The sequence below is a fragment of the Exophiala dermatitidis genome, assembly GCF_000230625.1.
Source record: "Exophiala dermatitidis NIH/UT8656 unplaced genomic scaffold supercont1.1, whole genome shotgun sequence".
NCBI classification, from domain to species: domain Eukaryota; kingdom Fungi; phylum Ascomycota; class Eurotiomycetes; order Chaetothyriales; family Herpotrichiellaceae; genus Exophiala; species Exophiala dermatitidis.
The window spans coordinates 486,977-510,195 of NW_008751646.1; the positions used below are offsets into that span (position 1 = coordinate 486,977).

Below are 23,219 nucleotides of genomic sequence, written 5' to 3' on the forward strand. Positions count from 1 at the left end.
AGCTTTGTCAATTCTAAGCTTACTTTGCTGACTCAAAATTACAGGGACAGTGATCATCCAATCATCTTGCTGCGCGTCGTCAGGCCCCCTCCAGCCGCCCAGTTCCATTGGAACCCTACGGCCGGCTGCGCCCAAGTTGGATCATCCTCCGCCGTCCCCGTCTCCGCGCTTCCCAGCTTCTACGTCCTATTGTGCTTTTGTTAGATGATTCTTCTTCTATACATCATCGACATCTCGATATGACACTGTTGGTCATATAAAGCGCATCTGTTTTTCCATGCGCACGCTGTGAGGCCGGCCTTCCCGAGTATCGCGAAATATGGCCGACAACGACTCGGAAGAACCAGTGTTGCGCCATGGCCACCAAACAGATAAAATCGTTCCCAAGCTGGTCGGGCAAGCGGACAAGTTGCAACACAAGGCCCAAACACAACTTGGGATTGGTGCCCATGACAAGAAAGCCCCTGCCGGCGGCTTCGACGACACTCCTCTACCCAAACTTCCTCCGGGGTACACGATCAAAATCACGTTCCACAAGGCAGAAAACCTTCCCTTCGCAGATTTGAAGACGTTATCATCCGACCCCTACATCCTTGCTGTCCTCAAAACCGACATACCGAAGCGACATAAACACGACCCTGACCTGAAGTTGCGAACGCCGACGATACATCGCAGCACCAACCCGGAATGGAATACCGAATGGATCGTTGCCAATATACCCAAATCGGGATTCTATCTGAAATGCAGGCTATACGATGAGGACCCGAGCGACCATGACGACCGGTTGGGAAACGTGCATATCAATATCGATGCGATCGACGACAAATGGACAGGCTTTTCGCATCGCAAGTTCGAGTTGAAAAAGCGCATGGGTAGCAAAAGAGCGTATACCTTCCGTGGAGCAGCAGCCCTGGTGTCAAGACGTATCAAGATGAGCGGGGATCTCATTGTCAGTGTCGAGAACCTTGGAAGGACCGACGACGACAACGGGGGACGCGCATATACCATTGGACCTTTGGCCTGGAGTCGGCACTTTTCTCCTCTCATTGGACGACTAGTGGGCATCAAAGACACAGAGGAGGGCCAGGACGGGAAGAAGACCGAAAAGTACAAGTAAGTTCACATGTCTCACGGTTGTCCTAACGCTTCGCTGACAGAGACCAGCTTTCAGGCGATCCAGATGCAACTTCGCGGACCTGTTCCAGCGGACTTGTACCATCGATATGTGGAGTTCAAACCTTTTGTTGCCGGCATGTTCACAGCCCATTCCCTACGTGGTCGGCTGTTGAATCGTGCCCTTCACCACCAACACGCTCGAATCTACAACTACGACCGGACCACCAAGTATGGTATCTTCCAGGAGCCGTCCATAGAAATGACCAAACAATTTCTGGATTTCGCGCACTGGGATGAGGGTGGCCGGATCTTCACCTATGTATTGACATTGGACGCTCAACTACGCTTTACTGAGACGGGGAAAGAGTTCGGAGTTGATCTACTCAGTAAACATACCATGCACAGCGATGTTAGCATCTACATTGCCTTCAGTGGGGAGTTCTTCATCCGGCGGATTCGACATGCTCATCTCCACAAGAAGGACAAGAATGTCGAGCCTACCACGGACACCCACCCTCCAGCGCCGGATCCCGAAGATAGCAATGACGCAGACAAGGCCCATGAGGGCAACGACGGCAACATCAACAGTACCGACAAGAAGAAGCGCGATAAGTCAAAACCAAAAGATTCGAATTCGAATCTGAATTCGCTCTCCAGCAGGGATCCATCAGACTACGAGCTCATCATAGATAACGACAGCGGCACGTACCGGCCCAATGCGAAAAAGCTTCCCTTGTTCCGCGATTTCCTGTCACGGAATTTCCCGGGCCTCAAGGTGGTCACGCTGGATTGCCAAGCGGACGAGGAGAAGATGAACAAGTTGAAGAACGAACAGCGAGAGCGCAAGAAACAATCTGGTCGACAGGTCATGTATATGCAGAACATGAGTATGAGCAGTCTCAGCTCGAGTGATGAAGAAAGGCTTGAACACGAGGCCACAGAGGGCCAGCCAAAGGAAAGCAAATACAAGCATGAGATGCACAAGCTGATGGATGGGGGTACCGACCAGCATCATGATCCTATGATGGAAGAGGTGGGACAGCAGGATGGAAGTGCCCAGAAGAACAATCCAAAGGGAGGACAAGATGGTGAGAAAAATACTAAGCACGAGGCTGATGGAGGCAATGTTCCCAATCCAGAGGCTGTGAAGCAGCAGTGATGAGATTCTCCGCGCGGATACCACCGGCATCACTGGCACCACTGCGATGCTTGCAGGTCAATTCTTTGCATCTGCGCATAGGAGCAGAACCCATTGACTTTGTTTTCCTGGTCAGTAATGATTTGGTTGGATGGCAGAGTCGTGTTTGGCCGGTCGTATTGATGTTGCGGGGTTTCTACCTGGTATTCCTGGTTTCATTATACCCTATCTTTACGTGGAGGATTATAGCGAGCGAGCAAGTGAGCACTCATGTTTTCAGCTGTTGCTTTTCAGAACTCCATAGCCGAACCATAGCGACGACTACTATTTCCAAAATAGTAATACCATATCACGCATCAGCTGTGGACGTCTTGTCTGCTTGAACCCACCAGCCAATCGAGTTTGAATCGTGTGCAGTGGGTAAGGAATGTATTAGTCATCGTACAATCCGACACGTGACTGGCCCCGTACTCCGGGTCTTTTCCGCAACTGTAACCCCGTGATTCGGTCGTCTTCACCAATGAGCGATCATCCTGATACCCTGCTGTGGGGAATCGGTGAGCCTCGGCATCTTCTTCCTCGAATTAAACATCAACCAAAGGCACATCAGGACGCGGGACGGGCGGCAGACACTTGCTCCATCTCACTACTGTACTGTACCTCTTCCTCATCCTCAATAATACCGTTGCTCTTTCATCTATCCGTCTTCACACTCCAAGATCTTCGCTTCTTATTTCACTAGCTACCTTGGCTCCCTTGGCTACTGTACCTACAATCAGGGCACGCGCCGGTATCTATCGCTGATCCTGCACATAACCAACATCTCAACACTAACCGGCCCAGTGGCTCAGGGGTCGTGATCGTGGTTGTGGTTGTGGTTGTGGACAGTCTCGTTCAATCCTCGACAAGAAAGACGAATCGCTCAGTCGGTCTGCTAAGAAGCGAACCGATACTCGATTAAGCGATTTGTCTTTAGGTGATCGGCTATCTCGTGCAAAACACCTCCGTGTCAAATTCGGTTATTGACGCAACTATCCCACCTGGTACCTCGACTAAGGCTTGATCCTTTGCTCTATCTATTGTGTTCTAGAAATCTAGGACCAAGGACAGTGACACTTCTTTCTCCGACGCTGTGAGGTACCGTCTCCTAGGCAGGAAGCCTAAGCCTTGATCAATCCATCCACTGCAGAGGTGTAAGTGAGTGTGAGAGTGTATATCTGTATATTTACACCCACGCTCTCACTGCTTTCCCTTCGGTTGAAATTCCTCTACACAATGCCGATCAAGTCGAATTTCCCGGACATCGACCTGCAGGTCAAGGACATTTTTTCGTTCCTGTTCAACAGGAATGACCGGCCGTTTCCTGACAGTCAAGGTATGTGCTTTATATATATATAAGGTTGAGCTTCATGTTGCTTGAATTTGCGTTGTGTTATGTCATGTTTTCTGTTCTGGCCTCTGCGAGAGAGACAGCCTTTTCATGTTTAGAACCATGTACTTGATCGATTGGACAGAAATGGGAGAAAAGGCGGTTACCCCTGTCAGTTTCTCCAAGTTGATCAACATCCCTTCTCTTCGCTATTCAGTATCTCATGTCATATTATATACATTCACTAAATTACATCACAAACAGTCATCTTCCGCGACGCAGACAACCTCACCCGGAACTACACCTACGCCCAAATCAAGCAACTAAGCGCCGACTTCGGCAAAGGGCTGAAATCGACCCATGGATTCCGCAAAGGCGACGTCTTGGGGCTTTTCGTCCCCAACGACATTGACGTGGCGCCCGTGGTCTTCGGCACCCTCTGGGCAGGCGGGATCGTCTCACCCGCGAATCCAGGCTACACCGTCGCCGAACTCGTATACCAGCTCAAAGACTCTGGGGCCCGAATTCTGGTAACCCACATGAGCGTGATTTCGACCGCAACAAAAGCCGCAGAATCCGCAGGGATCCCATCATCCAACATCTTTGTCCTCGGCAAAGAAACCGACCCATCCCGCAAATTCAAGCATTGGACACAAGTACGCAATCTCGAGGGCACAGCACGCTACCGCACCCCGAAAATCGATCCGAAAACCGATCTCGCGTTCCTGGTCTATTCGTCAGGAACGACGGGCCGACCGAAAGGCGTACGTCTAACCCACCACAACATGACGGCCAACATTGAACAGATCCAATCCGCTGAAGGCTGGCTCTCCTGGGACGGAAGCAAGAGTGTGGCCGGGATCCCTGACGCCCCGAAGGGTCAGGGGGACAAGATCCTAGCGTGTCTGCCGTTTTTCCACATCTACGGATTGAATTTACTTGTCCACTGTCCCGTCTATTCCGGTGTGCAAACTTTGGTGCTAGCACGCTTCGAGCTGGAAAAATGGTGTCGCCTTGTTCAAGAACACAAGATCACATTCAGCTACATTGTCCCGCCTATCGTTTTGCTGTTATGCAAAGCACCTGTTGTGGATAAATACGATTTATCTTCGTTGCGCATGACGAATTCCGGCGCCGCCCCACTGACCCGCGAACTCGTCGAGGCCCTGTACAAACGGAAAGGAGTACGCGTCAAACAAGGCTATGGCCTAAGCGAGACCAGTCCGACGATTTTCGTTCAAAGGTGGGAAGACTGGCTAGATTCCGTCGGGTCAACAGGGTGGATGCTGCCGAATGTCGAATGCAAATTCTGTGCGGTGCCCGCACCAGGTCAAGAAAGTGATCCTAACAAGGAAGTGCCCCGCGGTCAAGTTGGAGAACTATATGTTCGTGGACCGAATGTTTTCGTCGGGTATCATAACAATCCGGCCGCTACTGCTGAATGTCTCGATCTGGAAAGTGGGTGGTTCCGGACCGGTGATGTGGGCTTCATGGACGACAAGGGGAATTTGACGATTACCGATCGCGTCAAGGAACTGATTAAATATAAGGGGTTTCAGGTCCCGCCGGCTGAACTCGAGGGATATCTGGCTGACCATGAATTGGTCGATGATGTTGCTGTTGTTGGTGTGGAGAGTCTGGAACTCGGAACGGAGGTGCCGCGTGCATATGTTGTTAGAAAGGGGGGTCTCAAGGCTGTGGATTCGAATGGTGAGGATGCCAGACAGATTGTGAATTGGATGAATGCCAAAGTGGCGAATCATAAGAAATTACGCGGTGGGATTAAGTTTGTCGAGGCGATTCCGAAGAGTGTCTCCGGGAAAATTCTTAGGAGGGTTCTGAAAGAGCAGGCACAGAAGGAGTTTAGGGCTGAAGAGGAGGAGAAGTTGAAGAAGGCGGGACGGGCGAAGTTGTAAGCAAGAGCAAGGAAAAAAAAAAGGGGCAGAGTGTGGATGGGAATGGAATTGGAATTGGGATTGAATATGTCGAAAAATTAAGTTACTGCATGGCTCGAGGGGAGGGGAGGGAAAGCTGGCAGTTGAGGTTTGTACCCAAATCACTCCAGTTTTATGGGAATGGCATGGCATGGCCAGGCAGGCAAACCCTTGTGTGCGTCTCCTTTCCTTGTGAGAGGAAGAGAGCCCGACCTGGATGGATACCTTTCAAAGGCGCTCCAGAGGGATGTAGGCCAGGGGGTGAACATGACAGTCATATCATATCTTCCAGACGAGCAGATCTATGGCTTCTCATCGTCTCTGTCACAGTTGCTGCATATTCTTGTAAGAATAGGTCAGGACTGATGGCATTGGCAGGACCTGAAGATTCTTTAAGGCTATTACCGTTCCTTTCCATTTGCCTTCTATTCCCGTCTCTGTCTCTCCGTCTTGATATTCGGCTTCCTGGTACGGGAGATAGATTGTCAAGTTCGATTTTTGTGGGGACGTGTAAGAGGAAAGGAGAACCAGTAGGTGCACTGCTACAGTACCAGGTATGCATGTATGTGTATTCATCTATTTATCTACCCATCTAGGAGAACCCGTAATGGACCGTCCTAGCAGTTACTAGTACTGTAGCGGCTCATATCGACTCTTCTTTCTCACTGTCTGGTAAGCATGAATCCGTGTCCCAGCATGGCTCTCTCTTCTTGCCACTGACTGGGCTCTCAAACATTCATAATTCAGCGGGTATGCATAATGTGTGTCTCGTTGGGTCTTATGCTTAGCTTTGTTCCACTGTTCTGTTCTGCTCTGCCCTGTCCGGCATGCCATGCCATACCAAACCACATCATCCCAAACATAGGATACGGAGCAATGCCTCAACGTGACTTGCCCAAAAGAGAATCGTGCTTTGATATCATCTCAAGACAACCAGAACCACCACTGTCTTTTCCCGTAAAACCATGCCCGGAAGAATCACCTGAATCTGAATCCAGGGGGCTATTGACAAATAAACCATAGTCGTATGTTGGTGCCTGTGGAATTCAAGTTTCAAGTTTCCACCATCATCAAAAGTTCCTGTTCAAACAGACAGGGGCCACAAGAAAACAGTAGGTTTCAACTCTCCTGAACCGGAACAAAACAGCACCAAAAGTTGCGAACTCATCCCTGATCAGATACGGTTACGGATCGGTGTCCTGATCCCGGTGCCTCAGGTAGAGTGACTTTTGTTTTGAGTAGCACCGGCAGGTATGACCTCTTTGGCTGCCAGTTCAAATCAACCTTCCGAACGTCTCTTCTGCTCCAAATCTGAAAGAACCTTTCCCGTAGCCTCAACAAGTAACTGCCACTCAGTCTGATGAATCCTCTCTTCCAGATCCGCCTGACTTTCGCCCGGCTTGCATTCCACCTCCCTCACCATGATCGGTTGACCCATATCGACTTCATCCACGACATAATGCACCATAACACCAGTTTTTGAGATCTCGCCGCGCTGGAAAGCCTCGTAGGCACGACCAATAGCGTTAGCCCCGTTAAATTGGCCAGGCAAGGCAGGGTGGAGGTTGATGATGGGCACATTGGCCGTAGACAACGCATTGATGAAGACCGGGGACAAGATATGCATCCAGCCAGCGCAGACAACGAGGTCAGGACATGGGATGTGCGTGAGGATCTTCTGGGCCAGGTCGGTGTCGTATTCTCTTCTCGCGGCCTGTATGCCGGCCTCGTCGTTGGGATGTTTCTTCTTGTATGCTACCAAGTTATGGTACGTCGTGGGGATGTTTGCTTCTTGAGCCCGCACCAAACCATAAGCATCCTTTCGGTTCGAAATGACATGGGTGATTTGGGCGTTGGGGAGAGTTCGAGGGCCGGCATTGGACGAGGGGGATTGTCCGCACGCATCGATCAGAGCTTGTAGGTTGGTGCCGGACCCGGAAATTAGGACGGTCAGGTTGAATAATGACGAGGAGCTGTAGGCTCGTGACTTGTCGGTCGAGATGGAGCGGGATTTGGATTGTGAGTGGGACCGCGTTTTGGAGGAGGAACCCATTGTGTTTGACTGCTCTGTCTAGTGGAACAGATCTGAATTGTTGTCGGTGGAACAGCTGGAGGCCGTGGGCGGGAGCGCAGCGCAGTAGCAGTTGGTCAAGAGTTCGATTGGTATCAAGTGCGGCAGCGAGGAACGGAACAAGAGGACAGTAACGGTCGACAGCAGATAGGATTGGCGTCGCGCGCTTTTATGAGCGCATTGTCGTGGACGTGAGAGTTTCTATCGGTGTAGATGCGCCCTCCTCTGTCTCATGTGGACACAGTCACAATGAGCGAGTGTGTGCGTGTATGTGACTGAAGCCGGGTTCAAGTTCGGTTTGCGACACAAAGGTGGAAGAGGACCGGAAACTGGAACTGTCGCATGTTGCGAGACATGAAACTTCCTGGGGAGGCAGAAGTGATAAGGAACAGGACCCTGGCTTAAAAGATAAACTTGAGGCCGACTAAAAAAGTTCGGGAAAAATGTGGGTTCAAGTTGTTGAGTCCGAATGCATCAAGCCAATGCAATGCCGGCTTCTTTCTAATTCCCCGGCCGGACAGGGGGCAGGCAAGGGAGCAGCCGCGATGGTCTGAACTCTTGAGTTTCTATGCAGTATACAAGCATCCAATTGCCGAATGAAGATGCTAGGGACATGGCGCCCAGGAAGGAACTACAGTAGTTGTGCAGGAACAGTCTTGACCATCGATGCTAGTGTTGAGATAGACCTTTACAGTATGTGAGAGCAGTACTACTTAGCATTTGCTAACAGAGTACCCTGAAGAATCCCTAGTAACACTATTCGTCCCCCGGCATCGGCAGCTGATGGCTCCGCGGCGAAAGAGGTGACGCGGGCCTTTTGATACAAGTACTACAATGACACCAACGCACAAGGTACTGTAGGTACCGTACACAGGTCGCTTGTCACGCAACACCGGGCAGACCTCGACATTCCCCGCGGCTAAAAGACGAGTCACCTTGTTCGAACGTACAGAGGCCCCCCCATCTGGCGGTGTAGCTGGTAGAGAAATCAAGCGAAGCCGAGCACCTACACACATGGCTCGAATATGACATTTGACAAGCAGCGGTGGTAGTAGTACGTGGGATATCCCCTCCCAGGTGTCCTATCACCCTCGCTTAACAACATATAGACGCTCACGCGTATTCTTCAAGTTCCGCATACAATACCTCCTTCCTCAGAAACGACGGACATGAGATCTGCACTCTTCCGCTACCGGCGCAGTTGAAGTGCCGGCCCGTGTAGTACTTACTTACCAGGTAGAATGTATCTAGGCAAGAGGGCCGGCGTGATGCACTGCAATGCATGTGCGTCCTTTAGTCCTTTCACCGCGGAGGTCACACACTGCATCCGGAGCTGTCCATGATGCAGGATCTAGCCGCAAGCTGAGGGCAGGTAAGACCACTATTAAGCACGTCCGAGCATGGTCATTACGTAGGTGGTTACTTGCGCACTCGTACCACAAGCCGTCTGTCTATACAAAACCAACTCGAGTCTGGCTAGGCATTAGCCAAGCCAGCTAGCTACTAGTAATGGCCCGAGTTCACGCCACCAAACAAATTCCCCCTTTCCCCAGAACAGCGTGAATCACACCGTGTCGCCACCATACCCCAGGATTTCGACAACGACATTGCCCACTGTTGACAACGTCCACAATGCAATCAAGCCGAGTCCAATCTTGCGATCCATTCTCCAGCCGTTCAAGGGCACGACGACCAACAACCCCAAAAGCGTGACAAGAAGAGTAACGCCCGAGATTATCAATGTCGTACTCACATCGATCTGGTACGGTTTATACTTGATCGGCTTGTGCGGGTGTTTGGCATGTTTGTGCGTCGCCTTGTGGATGGTCATGCACATGCCGCCAATACCAATTCCCAGCAGGATGTTCAACATGGGCCCGCCAAAGCATGCCGAGAGCGCCATGACCGGATATCCCAGTTTGGCGACGGTGATGTCGGCCACAAGATCCCCCAACGAGTTGCCCACGGCAAAAATGGTCAGGCCCAAAATGGCGTCCGAGATGCCCAAGATCACTCCAAACGCTTTGAGCACCCCGACGACTTCGTTGGCTATCGTCGAGATCCACGCAATGGCGACGGCAAACCCTAAGAAACATAGAAGCGGGCGGTACTTGGGTTCGCGGTCGGGAGTGGTCGACAAGAGCAGAATCAGTATGGAGACCAGAGAGAACACCAGCGATCCCAGGACCAGTCGGATGTAGAGTCGGATGCTGTGCTCTTCATCCATATTGGCCCATGCGATGGTGACCACGAACAAGGGCGCCGTCAAGACTTGCACAAACACCAGCCAGCGATTCCAGTCCTTTTGGACCGCCGATACTGTGTGGTCGGCTTCGCCTGTGTGACTAACGCTTTTGGCTCTTGGAGGGTAGTCGGACATGGTTCGAGCCAGGCTTGTTCCGTGTGGGTGTGGCGTGCTAACGACGGTTTCCGGACTGCCGCTGACCTTGGGGCCGAAAGCCGGCGTGTCTGACGGAAGCGGGACGTGGCTGTGAGTACGGCTACGACTGCGACGGCGGGACAGACCATCTGGCTCGAGGTCGTCAGAACTATCCTGTTTAGGCTCGACGACGGGCAGAGTGATGGTAAGCACGAAAACGGCCGGAGCCGTTACCAAGCTCAAAATCCGATCGACGATCGATTTCTCCCGAAACCCTCGGAGGGTTGGGAAGAGTGTCGCGATAATGTCCTGCGGTGCTGGCAGGTGTTTGTATGGCCACCATGAGAAATGCCGGCGAGGTTCTTCTTCCTCTTCTGGCAGCAGCCCCAGATGGTGAACGGATTCGGGCGACATGCTGGGTTCAGGGAGCTGGATGCTAGGAGCTTTCGATGAGCTTGGAGAATCAGAGTAAGGGGGAAAGTCTTCCTGTCGGAGCTTCGGATGCTGGTGATCTGGACGCGGTGTATGTAATAATGGAACCTGTAATGTTGGGCCCGTCTTCGGCGAGTACAATGGGCTTCGGCTCTGGTCCCGATGATCTTCGTTATAGTTGGGACGGTGGAAGGAGGATGCGGGGGGTGCGAGGTGACTGGGCGATTTTGCAGCCTGGCGATCTTTGGAGCCTGAGGGAGACAGCGTCAATCTCGGGGACGGCGGATTTTGTTTTTTCCCTGGTTCGTTGAGCGTCCGCAGAATATTTGCGCTGGGTCTGGAGTGCGCAGCAGGTGGTTCTAATGAAGAAGCATCGTCACTGTTCGAAATACTGCCTGATTCTCTGTCCCTTTCTCGTTCGGATGTGATGTCAGAAAGGAAATCGGTATCGATTCTCAGGCCGGCAGCGTCATTTGCCGAAACTGCCCGGCCGCGGACAACCGGTTCTTCGTCGACGGTCAGGAGGTCCTGAGAAGCATGGCCGACAAGCTCCGGCTGTGAGGCGTGGGGAGGGGCACTGAGAGGACCCAGGTTCAAACTTGACGTGTCTTCCGAAGAATATCGGCGAAGACCAATGGGTCGGGTGGCCGTGCTCTTCTTTTCCAACGAAGTCATGAGAGACCTAAACTCCAGCGCACCGATCAAACTCGGCCTGATGGGAGTCATGGTATTCCTCCTCTCACCGCGCACAGGCCGGCCCACTCTCATCTGGCTTTGCAACTCGGCAAGATAACGATCGCGGGCTTCCTCATCGTCGTCAAGGTCTTCGATCTTCCACGCAGGAGTCCCTGGGGTGCGCAAGGTCGGGATGCTCTCGCCCGATGTTGTGCGGAGCAGGCCGGTGCGTTCACTTGCCGGACGAGCTTCTTCATCCTCCTCAAATTCAGGCACTTCGAGTTCCTGGGCGTCTGGAATGTGGTGGCCCAGTCGAGCGGTTGTCTCGGCCAGTCTGATCCTTCGCCGTCTCGTCAACCACCAATGCCAGCCCACCACAAAACAGACGTAGAAGACGTAGTAGCCGATCATGACGGCGCACTCCCACAAGCGTAGACTCCCATCGGCCAGAAACACCAGGCTGAAACTGGCGGCGACCGCGAAGAAGCCCACGTCCCGCACAAAACTCTTTTTGGCGACCTGGAACGGCGCAACCAGTGCCATACTTCCTGCGACCACCGCGGTGATAAATCCAGCAGCACCCATCAACTCTCCCACGGCCAAGCTCCCGCTATTACTGCTCATCGCTGCGAAAGTGGAGAAGACATCCGGGCTGCCATTTCCAAAAGCCAGAAATGTGACACCAGTCAGGCTCTCACTCATCCCCAGGATACTTGCGATTGTGCTTAGGTTGATGCAGAGAAAGTCCGAGGCCACCATTCCAATGGTGCTGAACAAGACACTGATCCATATTACCAATATGATAAAGGCGAACGGGCGCGCATGCTGGAGATGGCAGTAGTAGAATTGTAGGTACGATAGAAGGCCGGCTTCTTCGTCAGGGCAGTTGTTCTTCACGAAGGCACACTTGTCGGCAGAGCGGTGGACGAGTCGGCACTAGACCGCAAGTTAGTCACCGGCGCAGTTGCAGAGGGGATTGATAACGTCGTGGTCTTACCTCCAAGTCTCGGGCCTCGAGCGACCGGGCGGCAATCTGCGCATCGTATTGTAGACTGGCGCGGCTGACGCCTCTTAGCAAACTGTAGCCAGCGAACAGTGTGACTATCAGGGCTGTAACATAAAAGGTGCGACCATGACGGAGCAGTGGTCGACGTGGAGGGCGACGAGAGATGGATGCCATTGAAGACGGTCGCAAATCATGCTGGATGAACGAGGGAATGGCGCAGCGTTAAGACATCAATTCATGAGACATGCCAGTGAGACCTGGAAGACGTCGACGAGGAGGAATAAGAGATTGTGAGATGGATAATGTACACCGCAAATAGACAAATGGACAAGGTGATTGATTAGATGCCAGTGCTGGTGTTGAAATCCAGGCTCTCGACCAGGGCAACTTCAAGTTCTTGGAATCAGGCCATACAAGTACAACAGACGCCCGATCAGCGTCTCCGTCATGATGCGTTTGGGCGTTTGCTGACTGGCTCAGGCGGGCGCCTCAGCCACAACCACAACCACAACCGCATCCCACGACCATGCCCACCCAGAACCACCAATACTAGTACCACTACCAGCAAACAGGCTCTCCCGGACATATATTCAGAGGCTGACTGCAGATCCAGTAACTTGGTTTTGGCTTCTAGGTCCGGATTGCCCGATTCCAGAGAATTGCAGAAAAAGAGTCGTGGTGTGCCTCTATGCCGATGCTCTGGCACTGCCGGTGCAGATCATTATTGCTCCCTCTACCGTCAACGCAAAATAATGCATTATGCCTCCAGACATCTCAAATCCTCACTCGGCAAGGGAGAGATAGATGCTAAACAGGCTGGCACAAGGACGGGCAGTGGCTTACAGCCACAGTCAACTGCATCTCTCACCAACCGCAGAGCTTCGATTGAGCCGAGGCTTGTATTCGACATGGTCCCTGTCCCGGTCACTCTCAGGCTGGAGATGTTCCTCATCGACTGTACCTGGTCACCTCGATTTATTTTCATTCATTTCCTTCGTCTCATCTTTGCAAATAGTTACCACTGATTTTTAGATCTGATCTATCGTCAATTTGGAGATTCAGGCGATGGTTTCCGAGTGCTGACGGTACACGAGACGACTCTATCGGTGCCAGCGGCGCCAACATCCATCATGGCCACGACCTTCGCGGACGTCCTGCCGATAAAGCAGACTTCCTCGCACCAATACACTACGACTCTGGAAACCGAATGGTGCATAGGAACAGGTCCGTCCGTCTATGCCACCTATATTTCTTCGGTCTATCTCACTCACTAACACGATGATCAGTGCCCAATGGCGGCTACATAACCTCTGCTTTCCTGGTGGTCGCCCGGACACACATGTCACTGGCACACCGCACCCGTTCCGAACCACATCCAATCAACCTACATCTCGAATTCCTGCGTCGCACATCCGTCGGGACGGCACGCTTCACTGTGCGTGATGTGAAGCTCGGCGCACGCATCAGTAATCTGCACATAACCCTATCTCAACCACAGCACCCGGACGAGCCCAGCGGACCCCACAACCAATGGCAAGACGAAGTCGAAGGATACATTACCATGAGCAATCTGGGCACCGAAAGCGGACTGAGTCTGGACACGGAGTACAAGCCATACCCGCCTGTTCTGCCCGTCGACCTCGCTTCGTTAGGGTCGCACGGCCAAGACACAAACTACACTCTGCGCGCAAAGGATCCCTTCTCCCAGTTCCGTCGGGCCGCGCAAAACATTCAGATGTTTCTGGTCAAACCGGACCGAAAACCGGCTGATCGGCCAAAGTCCATCAACGACCAGTGGGTGCGGTTTGCCCCTGGAGGGGCCAGCGGCAGCGACAAACCTCCCAGCGGCCGTTGGACCAATGACGCTTTAGGGTTTGTCGTCGACATTTTCCCGCAGATTGTCGAGAGTTATGTGAACCCTTATGCCGAGGAGGCCGCCCTTGGCCAGCACTCCGAGTCCGAGCTCAAGCAGTATCTGAAGTCCACCGAAAAGCGTGCCAAGTATTGGTACCCTACGCTTGTGTTGAATTTGGACGTCAAGAAACTCTTGCCTCCCGAGGGTGTCGAGTGGCTGTTTGTCCGGGTCAAAGCCAAGGCTATCAGGAATGGCCGGTTCGATCTCGACGTCGAGGTGTGGGACGAAACCAATGAGCTCGTTGCGACTAGTCATCACGCCAGTTTGGTCGTCGATTCCGCGAGGAATACCACGCGGAAAGGGAAGACCACCAAACTATAGCGCAGAGATAGGGCGAAGGCCGTCAAGAGTTGAGACGATGAAACCGCGGTATGGTAGGGAAGATCTAGAAAACTTCTATCGTGGGGTTGATATAGAAGAGAGCCACCTTGAACAGGCGTCCGCAGAGCAGAGTCGAAACGGCCTTTATTGGCCCCCATGGCTATTCTCATCGTTTCCATCTAGGGTCGATCTGAGGTTATATGAGATATAGCTATACTAGACTATACAGTGTATATGTGCCTTGATCATGATGTTCCAATCTTTGAATTGGCCTTCAGGCTTGGTTATTCCGGCCTCTTTGCGGAGACTCTGCATTTCGTGCCCCCGCATGGTCCGGACGGGCCTGGGGACGGTCCGGTCGACACCTACTGTCCAGTTGTACAATGTTGTACATATTCAGGAATAAAATGACAAAGGACAATATCTTTTATTCATGCCAGATGGACACAGGAAGCTCAACATTATGCTAGCATGTAAGGTGCAAGATTTTCCCATTTAAATGTCAAAGTACTCTCCCTGTCAGCCAATATGCTATGTTTGCTGCTGCTTCCTGCCATCTAAATTCCCTATGCTCTTGATCAAAAGACCCTCTATGCAGGATTCTAGTAGTCTATATGTTTATATGCTGAACCCAAAATGCGATGCCTAGATACGCAATACCATCATGCTCACCTTAAATCCGAATTCAATTCGTCCGGCTCCAGAAATCAACAATATGCTCAACCACCTCATCCGCCTTCACAATCGGCACATCATGCGCCGCATCAATAACCACAAACTCGACATTCTCCTGTAACACTTCTCTCGCATCTTCCTCGAGCTCCTGGCGGACAATAATAGGATCCGTAGCACCAGCAACAATCAAGACTTTTTTGTTGGTCCCCTCCTCCCTATTTCTTTCAGCTATCCTCTGCGCAATCATCCGCCACCGCACATGCTGGTCCCGAATCGGAGCGTATCGAATACTCGACATGAAAGCCGGCACAAATCCCGGATGTGTATCCAATTGATCCACGACCGTCGCTTCAACCGTGACGTGCGGTCTGATTTTTGACAATGTAGCTTGCGAATTCGATTCGATGCTGACTCCAGCTTCGGCCTGGACTGCCTCTGTGGCGTCAACCTGTTGATTCTTCGCCTCTGCCTCCGTTTTTGGTGGCGGAGCTGCCAACGGCTGTCGCAGCCGCTTCTTGACGAGACGTTGTAAAATGGGTTCCGGGATGAAGCCCTCAGAGTATATGACGTGGCTGGTCTTGCTGATGTGGTGAGGCCTTAACAGGCCCGCAGGGGCGATGAGAACAAGACTGTCGATTAGGTCGGGGAAGTAGGATGTGAATGTTGCTGAGATGCCTCCGCCTAGTGAGTAGCCGATCATGGTGAATGACCCTTTGCCGGCAGAGGCCTTGCCGGAGCCCGTACCGGTCTCCTTGCCCGTCCACGACAAAGGCGATGACGCCAGCGCCAACAAAATCTGCGTCGTGAACAACCGTATATCCTGAGGCAAGTCGGCCGGATTATCCGAGTATCCTCGTCCAAAAAGATCAAACAACATCACACGACACCCCCTGTCCGCAAGACCATGTGCCACGGCCCCCAAAGCAATCGCCGGCGTGCTGATGCCGTGGACTAACAGGACCTTACGTCCGGATTCTGGACCAAATTCGTAAACTCGGATCGAGCCATATGGAGTGTCCACGTCCCGAGCCCCAGGAAGTACGTCGGGAGGATAGGGGAGTTGAGATTTCTCTTCGTCTGATAAGCTGGGCAGGCGTGTTGTACGCGGTGAGGGGAGGATTGTTGGTCTTTTAGGTCGTGCTGTGATGATGCTGCCTACCAGGGCGCCGAGGGTGAAGAGGGATGTTGCGAAGAGGAGGGATCGCCAATCAAAGCTTGAGCTGCGAGAAGAGACACCCGAGCTGAAACCCATTTTATACACTGTACCTACAGTACCCGTACCAAACAAAAAGCAAATACAGTACCTAGGTACCTCCCAATGCAGTGCTCGCGGTCCGGTTCTCTATGGATGCCCAAGTGAACTGAGGCAAGGACTACGGTTCGCGGGTAAATAAATGTTGCTTCTTGTTTGTTCTTATCGACATCGGAGTTCTGCGTGACTAATCGGATTGAATCGGTGATGCCTCGGCTGTGATCTCAGATCTCATCGCTTAGGGGGCAAAGCCTCGTCACAGCGTTCGGCTGCTCAAGGGATTCTCCATGATGAGACCTAATTTGTTTGGCTACGTACTGCTCCAAAATACACGTTGCTAATCCTCACGGACGGTGCACAGCAGTCACCTCAAGCGGATGGCAACACCAAAAGAGTCAGATTCTCAACCCAGCTTTTCCAGAGCCCATCTGTATGTACACAACACAACACGGGTATCATAGTAGATCCTGATAAGCAGAAACAACGCAAATTCGCTTTTCTGTACAATCATGAGGGACTTAGAGAGAAAAGTCCAACGCCTTCCCGCCCGACTTGTCTTTCCCCTTATTCCTCTTCCGTTTCTTGCGCTTCGACTTTGGTTTGTCATCCTCGTCACTGCTGTCCTGCATATCGGAGTCGTCGCTCTCCTCGTCCGATGACATATTATGCTTGGATGCTCCGCCGCGTCCTCCACCAGGTAGACCTTTGGCTTCTGTCCAGACCTTAACAGTTTGACCACCACCACTGATCATGCGTCCTTCAACGTCGAAGCCCAAACCAACGACCCCATCGATCTCATCATGTTTTGCGTCCATATCAGTCATCACTCCGTTACGACCGACCCTGATGAAGCGAACCCTGCCGTCTTCGAGTCCGGCGGCGACAAGCTTCTCATTCATCTTCAACTTGCCAGCCCCAAAACCGAACGGCACCTCTGCCAAACTTTCGATGCTCAGCCCACCTCGATCCACGACGAGCCGCTCATCAATGTCATCCCATACTCCCCTCTCCCACAAACTGACCACACCGTCTCCTTGACCAACCAAGACCTTCTCGCCGACACTGGTTCCGCCCTTCTTTAGGCCTTGAATCGCCGCCACACTTGTTAACTCAACCTCCTGGTCTTCGCTGACGGCAATGGTCCCCTTGCGCAGATCAGTCACTGCCAGTGTAGTACCTCCTACGCTGACCCATTGTTTCGGAAACCCGCTGGTGCTTGTCTCGCTGGCAGGCAATGCCGCCAGCGCATTGATATGTTCATCGCCATGCGGAGTCCACGTCTGGCTGGGTTTCGGCACGATCTCCTGCCCGCTTTGTCTCAAATCGTGTAGATACAACTTCCCCGAGTCTGTCCCCAAGAGAAGCGCTTGTGGAGAGAGATTATGCAGCACAGTCGGTCCGTCGAGGCCACTGCCGGAAATTGTAGGTGGAATGGCAATCTTGCTGACGACCTTGCCCGTCTCAGTGGTGAATACCTTGACTAAACCGTCCGTCCCTGCAGAGTAACATAGTTGCCCATCGTGACTGAAGGTCAGACACCGACAGGACCCTTTGTGTCTTCTTGTAGACCAGATCGTGTCGATCCATCCCAGTCCGCTTTCAGAGACGCTCGTGGTCGAGGATCTGCGTAACGAAGGAACAATGGTAGGTAGCTCGGAACTACCATCGACTGCGTGTGTCGATTCCCGTGGAGAGGCGGATTCGTTTTCGGACGAGTCTTCGATGGCGTCGGAATCTGAGGGGAGCTTGTACGCCTGCACGTGTCCAGAGGATAAGCCTACGGCGAAGAGAGGTTCGGAAGGATGGATCGCTTGAGCGAATAGGTCGGATTTGAGAGGTAGTGTGCAGATGATGTCGAGCATGGTTGTGGTTGGGAGAGCACGAGGCCCCGTAGACACAGTCTATGTCATTTAGCAGCGGATCCAGAGAGGTTGGATGTTGTTGTCAGGATAGGTCGAGGATGAATGTCCCAAGTGACAAAGTATACAATGCAGATGGACGTACAGTACTACTTTACGAAGCATGTTGTTCTATCGTTGCACTGTTTGGAGAAAAAAGCTGCAGAATCATTGGGAATCTGTCATGCTTGTGGGGTTCCGGGCCAATTAAACCAGTAGCAAGCTCCAGGCACTACAGTGGTAATATGGGCGGGACCTCGCGTGGCCACAGGGCTGCCTTGGCCTAATTTTGCTGCTGCTCTCTTAGGTACAGTTGTTAGCCAAAAGCACCCTAATAAGCAGCCTGTCAGCCCCATTGGCCCTGTCACTTATCACTTACCAGGGACGCCTAAGTAGCCTACTACTGTAGGTGCCTGTAGATCCTGACTCTCAAGGCATCCTTGCATTACTGTACGATGCTCTAGAGTCATGGACGTTGTAAGCACCACTTGAAGTATAGAATACTTCATTTCATGCCCCTCAATCCTGACCCCAGAGTCTCTCATTGTCTGTCGATCACCATTATCCGTCAATTACAATCAAAATAATCGCCACTTCTCGACAATTCCATATAGTGTTTCCCTTATTCCAGCAGCGAACATGGAGGAGGCCAGCGATCTCTACGTGGACGAAACAACAGCCTTGCTGGCAACGCCGGCCCATGTATCTTCGTCGCCAGACGACGAGCAGGGCAATCCGAGCAATGACGATGAAGACAAGCCTCTGCCAAAGGATCAGATCTTCTACCTCTGCTTTGCACGTATCGTCGAGCCCATTGCGTTCTTCTGCATCTTCCCCTTCATCAACCAGATGATCTGGGAGACGGGAGAAGTAGCACAGACGGACGTCGGATTTTACAGTGGCTTGATTGTGAGTCAAATCGCAGCATCCATGTGTCAGTTTGTCTCTTCCTCGGACCATGATGCTGACCATTGGTCGCAGGAATCCCTTTTCTCGTTGACTCAAATGTTGCTTATGATTCCTTGGGGTCGAGCGGCCGACTACTGGGGACGCAAGCCTGTGCTGGTATCCTCGTTGAGCGGCGTCGCTGTGGCCACAGCCATTTTCGGTCTTAGTAAGACGATATGGCAAATGATTTTGTTCCGGTGTTTTGCGGGTATATTTGCAGGCACTATTGTGTGAGTCTTTCTGTAGCCTGTCAAGCAATGGAGACTTGCTCTGAGGCCCGAGCCTTAAAGGTCCGAATGAATGTCACTTTCTTACAGGATGGATATCCGTTTAGGACCATTCGAACAATGATCACCGAGAACAGCACGCAGAAAACGCAGGCCCGAGCATTCAGCTTCTTTGCTTTTACTGGCAACCTCGGGATCTTTTTGGGTCCCTTGATCGGTATGTATTTCTTTACTCCCTCTCATATGCCCCGGTGTTGAGGCCGGCCGCCCCGTGAGGCATACTTCAAAGTGAAAGGTCGATATCTGACTTTGGGCACGATCCAACCCATACATAGGTGGTGCACTTTCCAACCCAGCCACGGTATATCCTCGCATCTTTGGCCATATCCGGTTCTTGCATGAGTATCCCTATGCTCTGCCCACGTTTGCGACGGGCGCAATCGCAGTTGTTGCCACTGTGACCAGCGCTCTTTTCATCAAAGAGGTATGTAGAATAAATACACTCGCAGACCAGACCCAATACGAGCCCTCCGCCATGACACCATCCCGCCCTCTTCATACCTCTCCCATCTTGTTCTCCTACCACTTCTTTCCAACAAGATATCAGATCCCGCACAGCGATTCTAACACCGATGGTATCTTCTCAGACCCAACCACCCAAATCTCCCTCCCACAACCACCCACCACCAATGTCAACCCTCGAAGTCATGAGTTCCCGCCACGTCCCATTGACACTCTACATCTACGGCCACGTAATGCTCCTAGCATTCGCCTACACGGCCATCATCCCCGTATTCTACTTCACCCCCGTACATCTCGGCGGATTCGGATTCACCCCATTCCAGATCTCATTATTCATGGGCATCGGTGGCCTCAGCCAAGCAATGTGGCTGCTCGTGGTATTTCCCTGGCTCCAAGCGCGCATTGGCACCGCGGGCGTCATGCGCCTCTGCGCTACCGAATACCCCTTTTTCTTTACTGTCTTGCCACTTTGCAATTTGTTGCTTCGACACCATTTGACTGCCCTCTTCTGGGTCGTCGCATGTACTTCGTTAGTGATCGGCAGCGGCGTCGCAATGTCTTTTACGGCGATCCAGCTCGTGCTCAACGACGTCAGTCCGAATCCGCAGGTTTTGGGCACTCTCAACGCCATCGCTTTGACGCTAGTCTCGGGTATTCGTGCTTTCTCTCCTGCTCTCTTTGCTAGTCTGTTCGCGGCTAGTGTTAGGAGCAGGATTTGGGGTGGCCATCTTATTTGGATTCCCATGGTTGTTTTGGCGCTGGGGTTCACTGTTGTTTGTAGGTGGGTGCCTGAGAGGGAGGAGACTACTAAAGATGTGACTGAGGCGGAAGGGGAGTAAGGCGTGCTTGACAGATAGAGTCTCTGTATAGATATACGACGATAGATTCGGAAATACAAAACAGTGGCACGGTTACTAAATTGGGAGCTCGAGCATAGACATCGGTGTAAGCGGTCACAAAACCACATATACTAGTTGTGCAGACCAAGTCTCTGTTCCCTCAAACGGTCGGAGCGAAAGGCGAATAGACCCGAACTCGTGCTCGTGTCTGGAGAAAGAAAAACGGTCCCGGAAGACACCCATTCCCATATATTTTATATAGTCGCATCATAGTTTCGGCAACTCCAAAGAATTGCTGAGTGCTGTCTATAAATCCGCCCTGGCAGGTTCGCCAGCCCAAGCTCTGCGGATCAATTCTCGAATCGGGCCCTTCTCGATCTTCCTCGGGTTAGGATACTGATTGCTGACCGCAATGTCCGCGGCCTTGTCAATATCTTCTTCCTTCATTCCAAAGTCCTTCAGAGCACGCTTGACTTGGAGCTTCTCGAGAAGAATATTCAAGCCCTTGGTGGCATCGCCCTCGCTACCGGGCAGTACCGAGGCGAGTTTTGCCATAGCATCAGGGATCGCGGGTGCATTGTAGGACAATGCATGGGGCAGCACAATGGTGTGCGTTTCGGCATGTGGCAGCTTGAAAGAGCCGCCAAGGGTGTGGCAGAGCTTGTGGTGCAATGCCATTGACGACGAGCCGAGACACACACCACATAGCCATGCACCATATTGAGCTTTTTCGCGCGCGGGTTGCGATTGCGGATCCTTGATTATCTCCGGTAACGACTCTGCAAGGGCCTTGGTACCTTCGAGAGCTAGCAGTGATATGATGGGGTTCTTGTTCTTTGCGTACAATGACTCCACGGCGTGCGCGATGGCGTTGACGCCCGAAGTGGCACTCAGTGAGGCTGGGAGGGTCATGGTGAGGTTGACGTCGTAAATGACTGTGCCGGGAAGGATTTTGGGGTCTGTCCGGGTCGTCTTGCGGCCATCCTGTGTTTCACCCAATATAGGTGTCATTTCACTTCCTGCGTATGTTGTGGGGATGCAGATGTGTGGTAGGCCCGTCCTGATCGATATCGCCTTGCCCAGACCTATTGTTGAGCCTCCTCCTATCGACACGACGCAGTCTGCGGATCGTTCGCGTAAGAATGACATGGCTTCTTCGGTAATGTGTGAGGGGGTGTGCATGGTGGCATTGGTATATGTGCCAGCTGGTTCGATGGATGCATTTTTCAAGATCTTCGCCAGGTCCTCCGCTTGGCTGACTTGCTGGGGCGTGGAGAGAAGGAGAGGAGATTTCAGATCAAGTCGTCGGATTTCGTCAGGGAGTTTCTGAATGCTCCCAGGTCCGAACACCACTCGGCCAGGGTTGGCATTGTACTCGAAAGGTTCCATATCTGTGTCCTGAGGTCGAGAAGCGGCCTGAGGAGAGTTTAGTCAAAAGAAAAGTTCGTGTGATGGGATGTGAAAGCGCAGCAAGAATAAATTGTGACGTTGGGTGGATTGGAAGCCGAGTAAATGGAAAAGATGCTGAACTCGAAGCCGATATAACGCACCCCGCATCAGGTTGGCATCGGCGGCGAGATTGTCACCGGAAGCGGGAATTCTTTCGGCAGATGCACCAATGTTCCACCTGAAACTCGCGCGTGAATGTGGGGAGTTTATCAATGCACCACTCCCCACCACCGCGCGTGGACCTGAGCGAAAACCACCCTCTACCGACGCCGGAATAATCTCTCCGGATCTCGACAGCGGTTCTCATACAACTTGGAGATCAATGCGTTGCAGTCTGTGTATCAAGCGCCCATAAAGAACCAAAGGTGGACAAGGCTTGAAGCTGCCCAAGTGATGGACTGAGCTCCCAATGCTTGCTGTAAATTTTTCGAAGCAGTGACACCGTCATTGTAGTCTGATAGAAACGGGACTTTGGCTCTATGCAGCCAGAAATTCCGGATGTGTCTGTAAGCAAGCCCCAGCCCGACCGCGTTTGCCGTGCTGAGCAGGATCGGAAACAAACTTCCACCTTGCCCTTCCGAGGACGAAGTGACGGCCAGAACTATAGACGAGATCATAGAAGATATCGCCTGTTCAAGTCATGAAGTTAGTGAATGGTTGCGGAACGGGCTGTTGTCTAAAAGGAAGTCACTCGCTCCCGGCAACCACTTACGGCCAAGGCTCCACTGGTCTGAGTCATTCTGGTCTTGTGTAGGAGATGTCCAGCTGTATTGGAGTACTGAGCGGCATGTTCTGCCTGGTCTTCGCGTTGCTGGAGGTTGTAGATGGCAATGGCTGACAGGAGTCCAGCGTAGGCGCTGGCAGCGCCCTGCACAGCGTGAAAGAGTGTTAAAGGAACAGACATGCTGGAGAGTGTACGCTGATTGAGTCCCTACGTCTTGCAACCGGTCTATATCAAATCGCACATAGCAAAAGAACATGTACATTTCTTGAGGGTGCAGAAAAGAGGCGCCGGGCTTCCCACGCAAACACGTACGCAAAAGTGGGTGAAG

The 23,219-nt window shown here is 52.2% G+C and overlaps 10 protein-coding genes across 10 annotated transcripts; 4 read left to right on the forward strand and 6 right to left on the reverse strand.

The window, feature by feature from the left end:
* Window positions 1-319: 319 nt before the first annotated feature.
* HMPREF1120_00178 (uncharacterized protein) lies at window positions 320-2,275 on the forward strand (the record flags this gene model as incomplete). Its single annotated transcript, XM_009154168.1, has 2 exons — window positions 320-1,113; window positions 1,165-2,275. The coding sequence occupies 2 exons, from the start codon at window positions 320-322 to the stop codon at window positions 2,273-2,275; spliced, it is 1,905 nt and encodes a 634-aa protein (XP_009152416.1).
* Window positions 2,276-3,529: 1,254 nt separating this feature from the next.
* HMPREF1120_00179 (CoA ligase) lies at window positions 3,530-5,539 on the forward strand (the record flags this gene model as incomplete). The annotated part of the gene is made up of 2 exons (XM_009154169.1): window positions 3,530-3,629; window positions 3,888-5,539. 2 exons carry the CDS (start codon window positions 3,530-3,532, stop codon window positions 5,537-5,539), a joined length of 1,752 nt encoding a protein of 583 aa, XP_009152417.1.
* A 566-nt stretch (window positions 5,540-6,105) lies between these two features.
* Window positions 6,106-8,102, reverse strand: HMPREF1120_00180 (phosphoribosylglycinamide formyltransferase). The gene has a single exon (XM_009154170.1). The coding sequence runs from the start codon at window positions 7,608-7,610 to the stop codon at window positions 6,837-6,839; it is 774 nt and encodes a 257-aa protein (XP_009152418.1). The 5' UTR covers window positions 7,611-8,102; the 3' UTR covers window positions 6,106-6,836.
* Window positions 8,103-8,762: 660 nt separating this feature from the next.
* On the reverse strand, window positions 8,763-12,912 carry HMPREF1120_00181 (uncharacterized protein). The gene is made up of 2 exons (XM_009154171.1): window positions 12,113-12,912; window positions 8,763-12,051 (listed from the first exon to the last, which is right to left on the reverse strand). The coding sequence occupies exons 1-2, from the start codon at window positions 12,293-12,295 to the stop codon at window positions 9,193-9,195; spliced, it is 3,042 nt and encodes a 1,013-aa protein (XP_009152419.1). The 5' UTR covers window positions 12,296-12,912; the 3' UTR covers window positions 8,763-9,192.
* A 339-nt stretch (window positions 12,913-13,251) lies between these two features.
* Window positions 13,252-14,357, forward strand: HMPREF1120_00182 (alpha,alpha-trehalose-phosphate synthase (UDP-forming); the record flags this gene model as incomplete). The annotated part of the gene is made up of 2 exons (XM_009154172.1): window positions 13,252-13,345; window positions 13,408-14,357. 2 exons carry the CDS (start codon window positions 13,252-13,254, stop codon window positions 14,355-14,357), a joined length of 1,044 nt encoding a protein of 347 aa, XP_009152420.1.
* Window positions 14,358-15,042: 685 nt separating this feature from the next.
* On the reverse strand, window positions 15,043-16,284 carry HMPREF1120_00183 (uncharacterized protein; the record flags this gene model as incomplete). The annotated part of the gene is made up of 1 exon (XM_009154173.1): window positions 15,043-16,284. One exon carries the CDS (start codon window positions 16,282-16,284, stop codon window positions 15,043-15,045), a length of 1,242 nt encoding a protein of 413 aa, XP_009152421.1.
* A 518-nt stretch (window positions 16,285-16,802) lies between these two features.
* Window positions 16,803-18,146, reverse strand: HMPREF1120_00184 (uncharacterized protein; the record flags this gene model as incomplete). Its single annotated transcript, XM_009154174.1, has 1 exon — window positions 16,803-18,146. The coding sequence occupies one exon, from the start codon at window positions 18,144-18,146 to the stop codon at window positions 16,803-16,805; it is 1,344 nt and encodes a 447-aa protein (XP_009152422.1).
* A 675-nt stretch (window positions 18,147-18,821) lies between these two features.
* Window positions 18,822-20,718, forward strand: HMPREF1120_00185 (MFS transporter, DHA1 family, multidrug resistance protein; the record flags this gene model as incomplete). Its single annotated transcript, XM_009154175.1, has 5 exons — window positions 18,822-19,091; window positions 19,164-19,360; window positions 19,465-19,574; window positions 19,693-19,841; window positions 20,005-20,718. The coding sequence occupies 5 exons, from the start codon at window positions 18,822-18,824 to the stop codon at window positions 20,716-20,718; spliced, it is 1,440 nt and encodes a 479-aa protein (XP_009152423.1).
* Window positions 20,719-21,024: 306 nt separating this feature from the next.
* Window positions 21,025-22,107, reverse strand: HMPREF1120_00186 (maleylacetate reductase; the record flags this gene model as incomplete). The annotated part of the gene is made up of 1 exon (XM_009154176.1): window positions 21,025-22,107. The coding sequence occupies one exon, from the start codon at window positions 22,105-22,107 to the stop codon at window positions 21,025-21,027; it is 1,083 nt and encodes a 360-aa protein (XP_009152424.1).
* Window positions 22,108-22,508: 401 nt separating this feature from the next.
* On the reverse strand, window positions 22,509-23,071 carry HMPREF1120_00187 (uncharacterized protein; the record flags this gene model as incomplete). The annotated part of the gene is made up of 2 exons (XM_009154177.1): window positions 22,509-22,796; window positions 22,880-23,071. 2 exons carry the CDS (start codon window positions 23,069-23,071, stop codon window positions 22,509-22,511), a joined length of 480 nt encoding a protein of 159 aa, XP_009152425.1.
* Window positions 23,072-23,219: the final 148 nt, after the last annotated feature.

Excerpts from the sequence above, each read along its gene's own strand:
- HMPREF1120_00180 (XM_009154170.1), bottom strand. The coding sequence starts at position 7,610 with ATGGGTTCCTCCTCCAAAACGCGGTCCCACTCACAATCCAAATCCCGC.
- HMPREF1120_00181 (XM_009154171.1), bottom strand. The coding sequence starts at position 12,295 with ATGGCATCCATCTCTCGTCGCCCTCCACGTCGACCACTGCTCCGTCAT. Across the intron at positions 12,052-12,112 it reads TCGAGGCCCGAGACTTGGAG|TGCCGACTCGTCCACCGCTC; the intron begins GTAAGACCACGA and ends CTTGCGGTCTAG.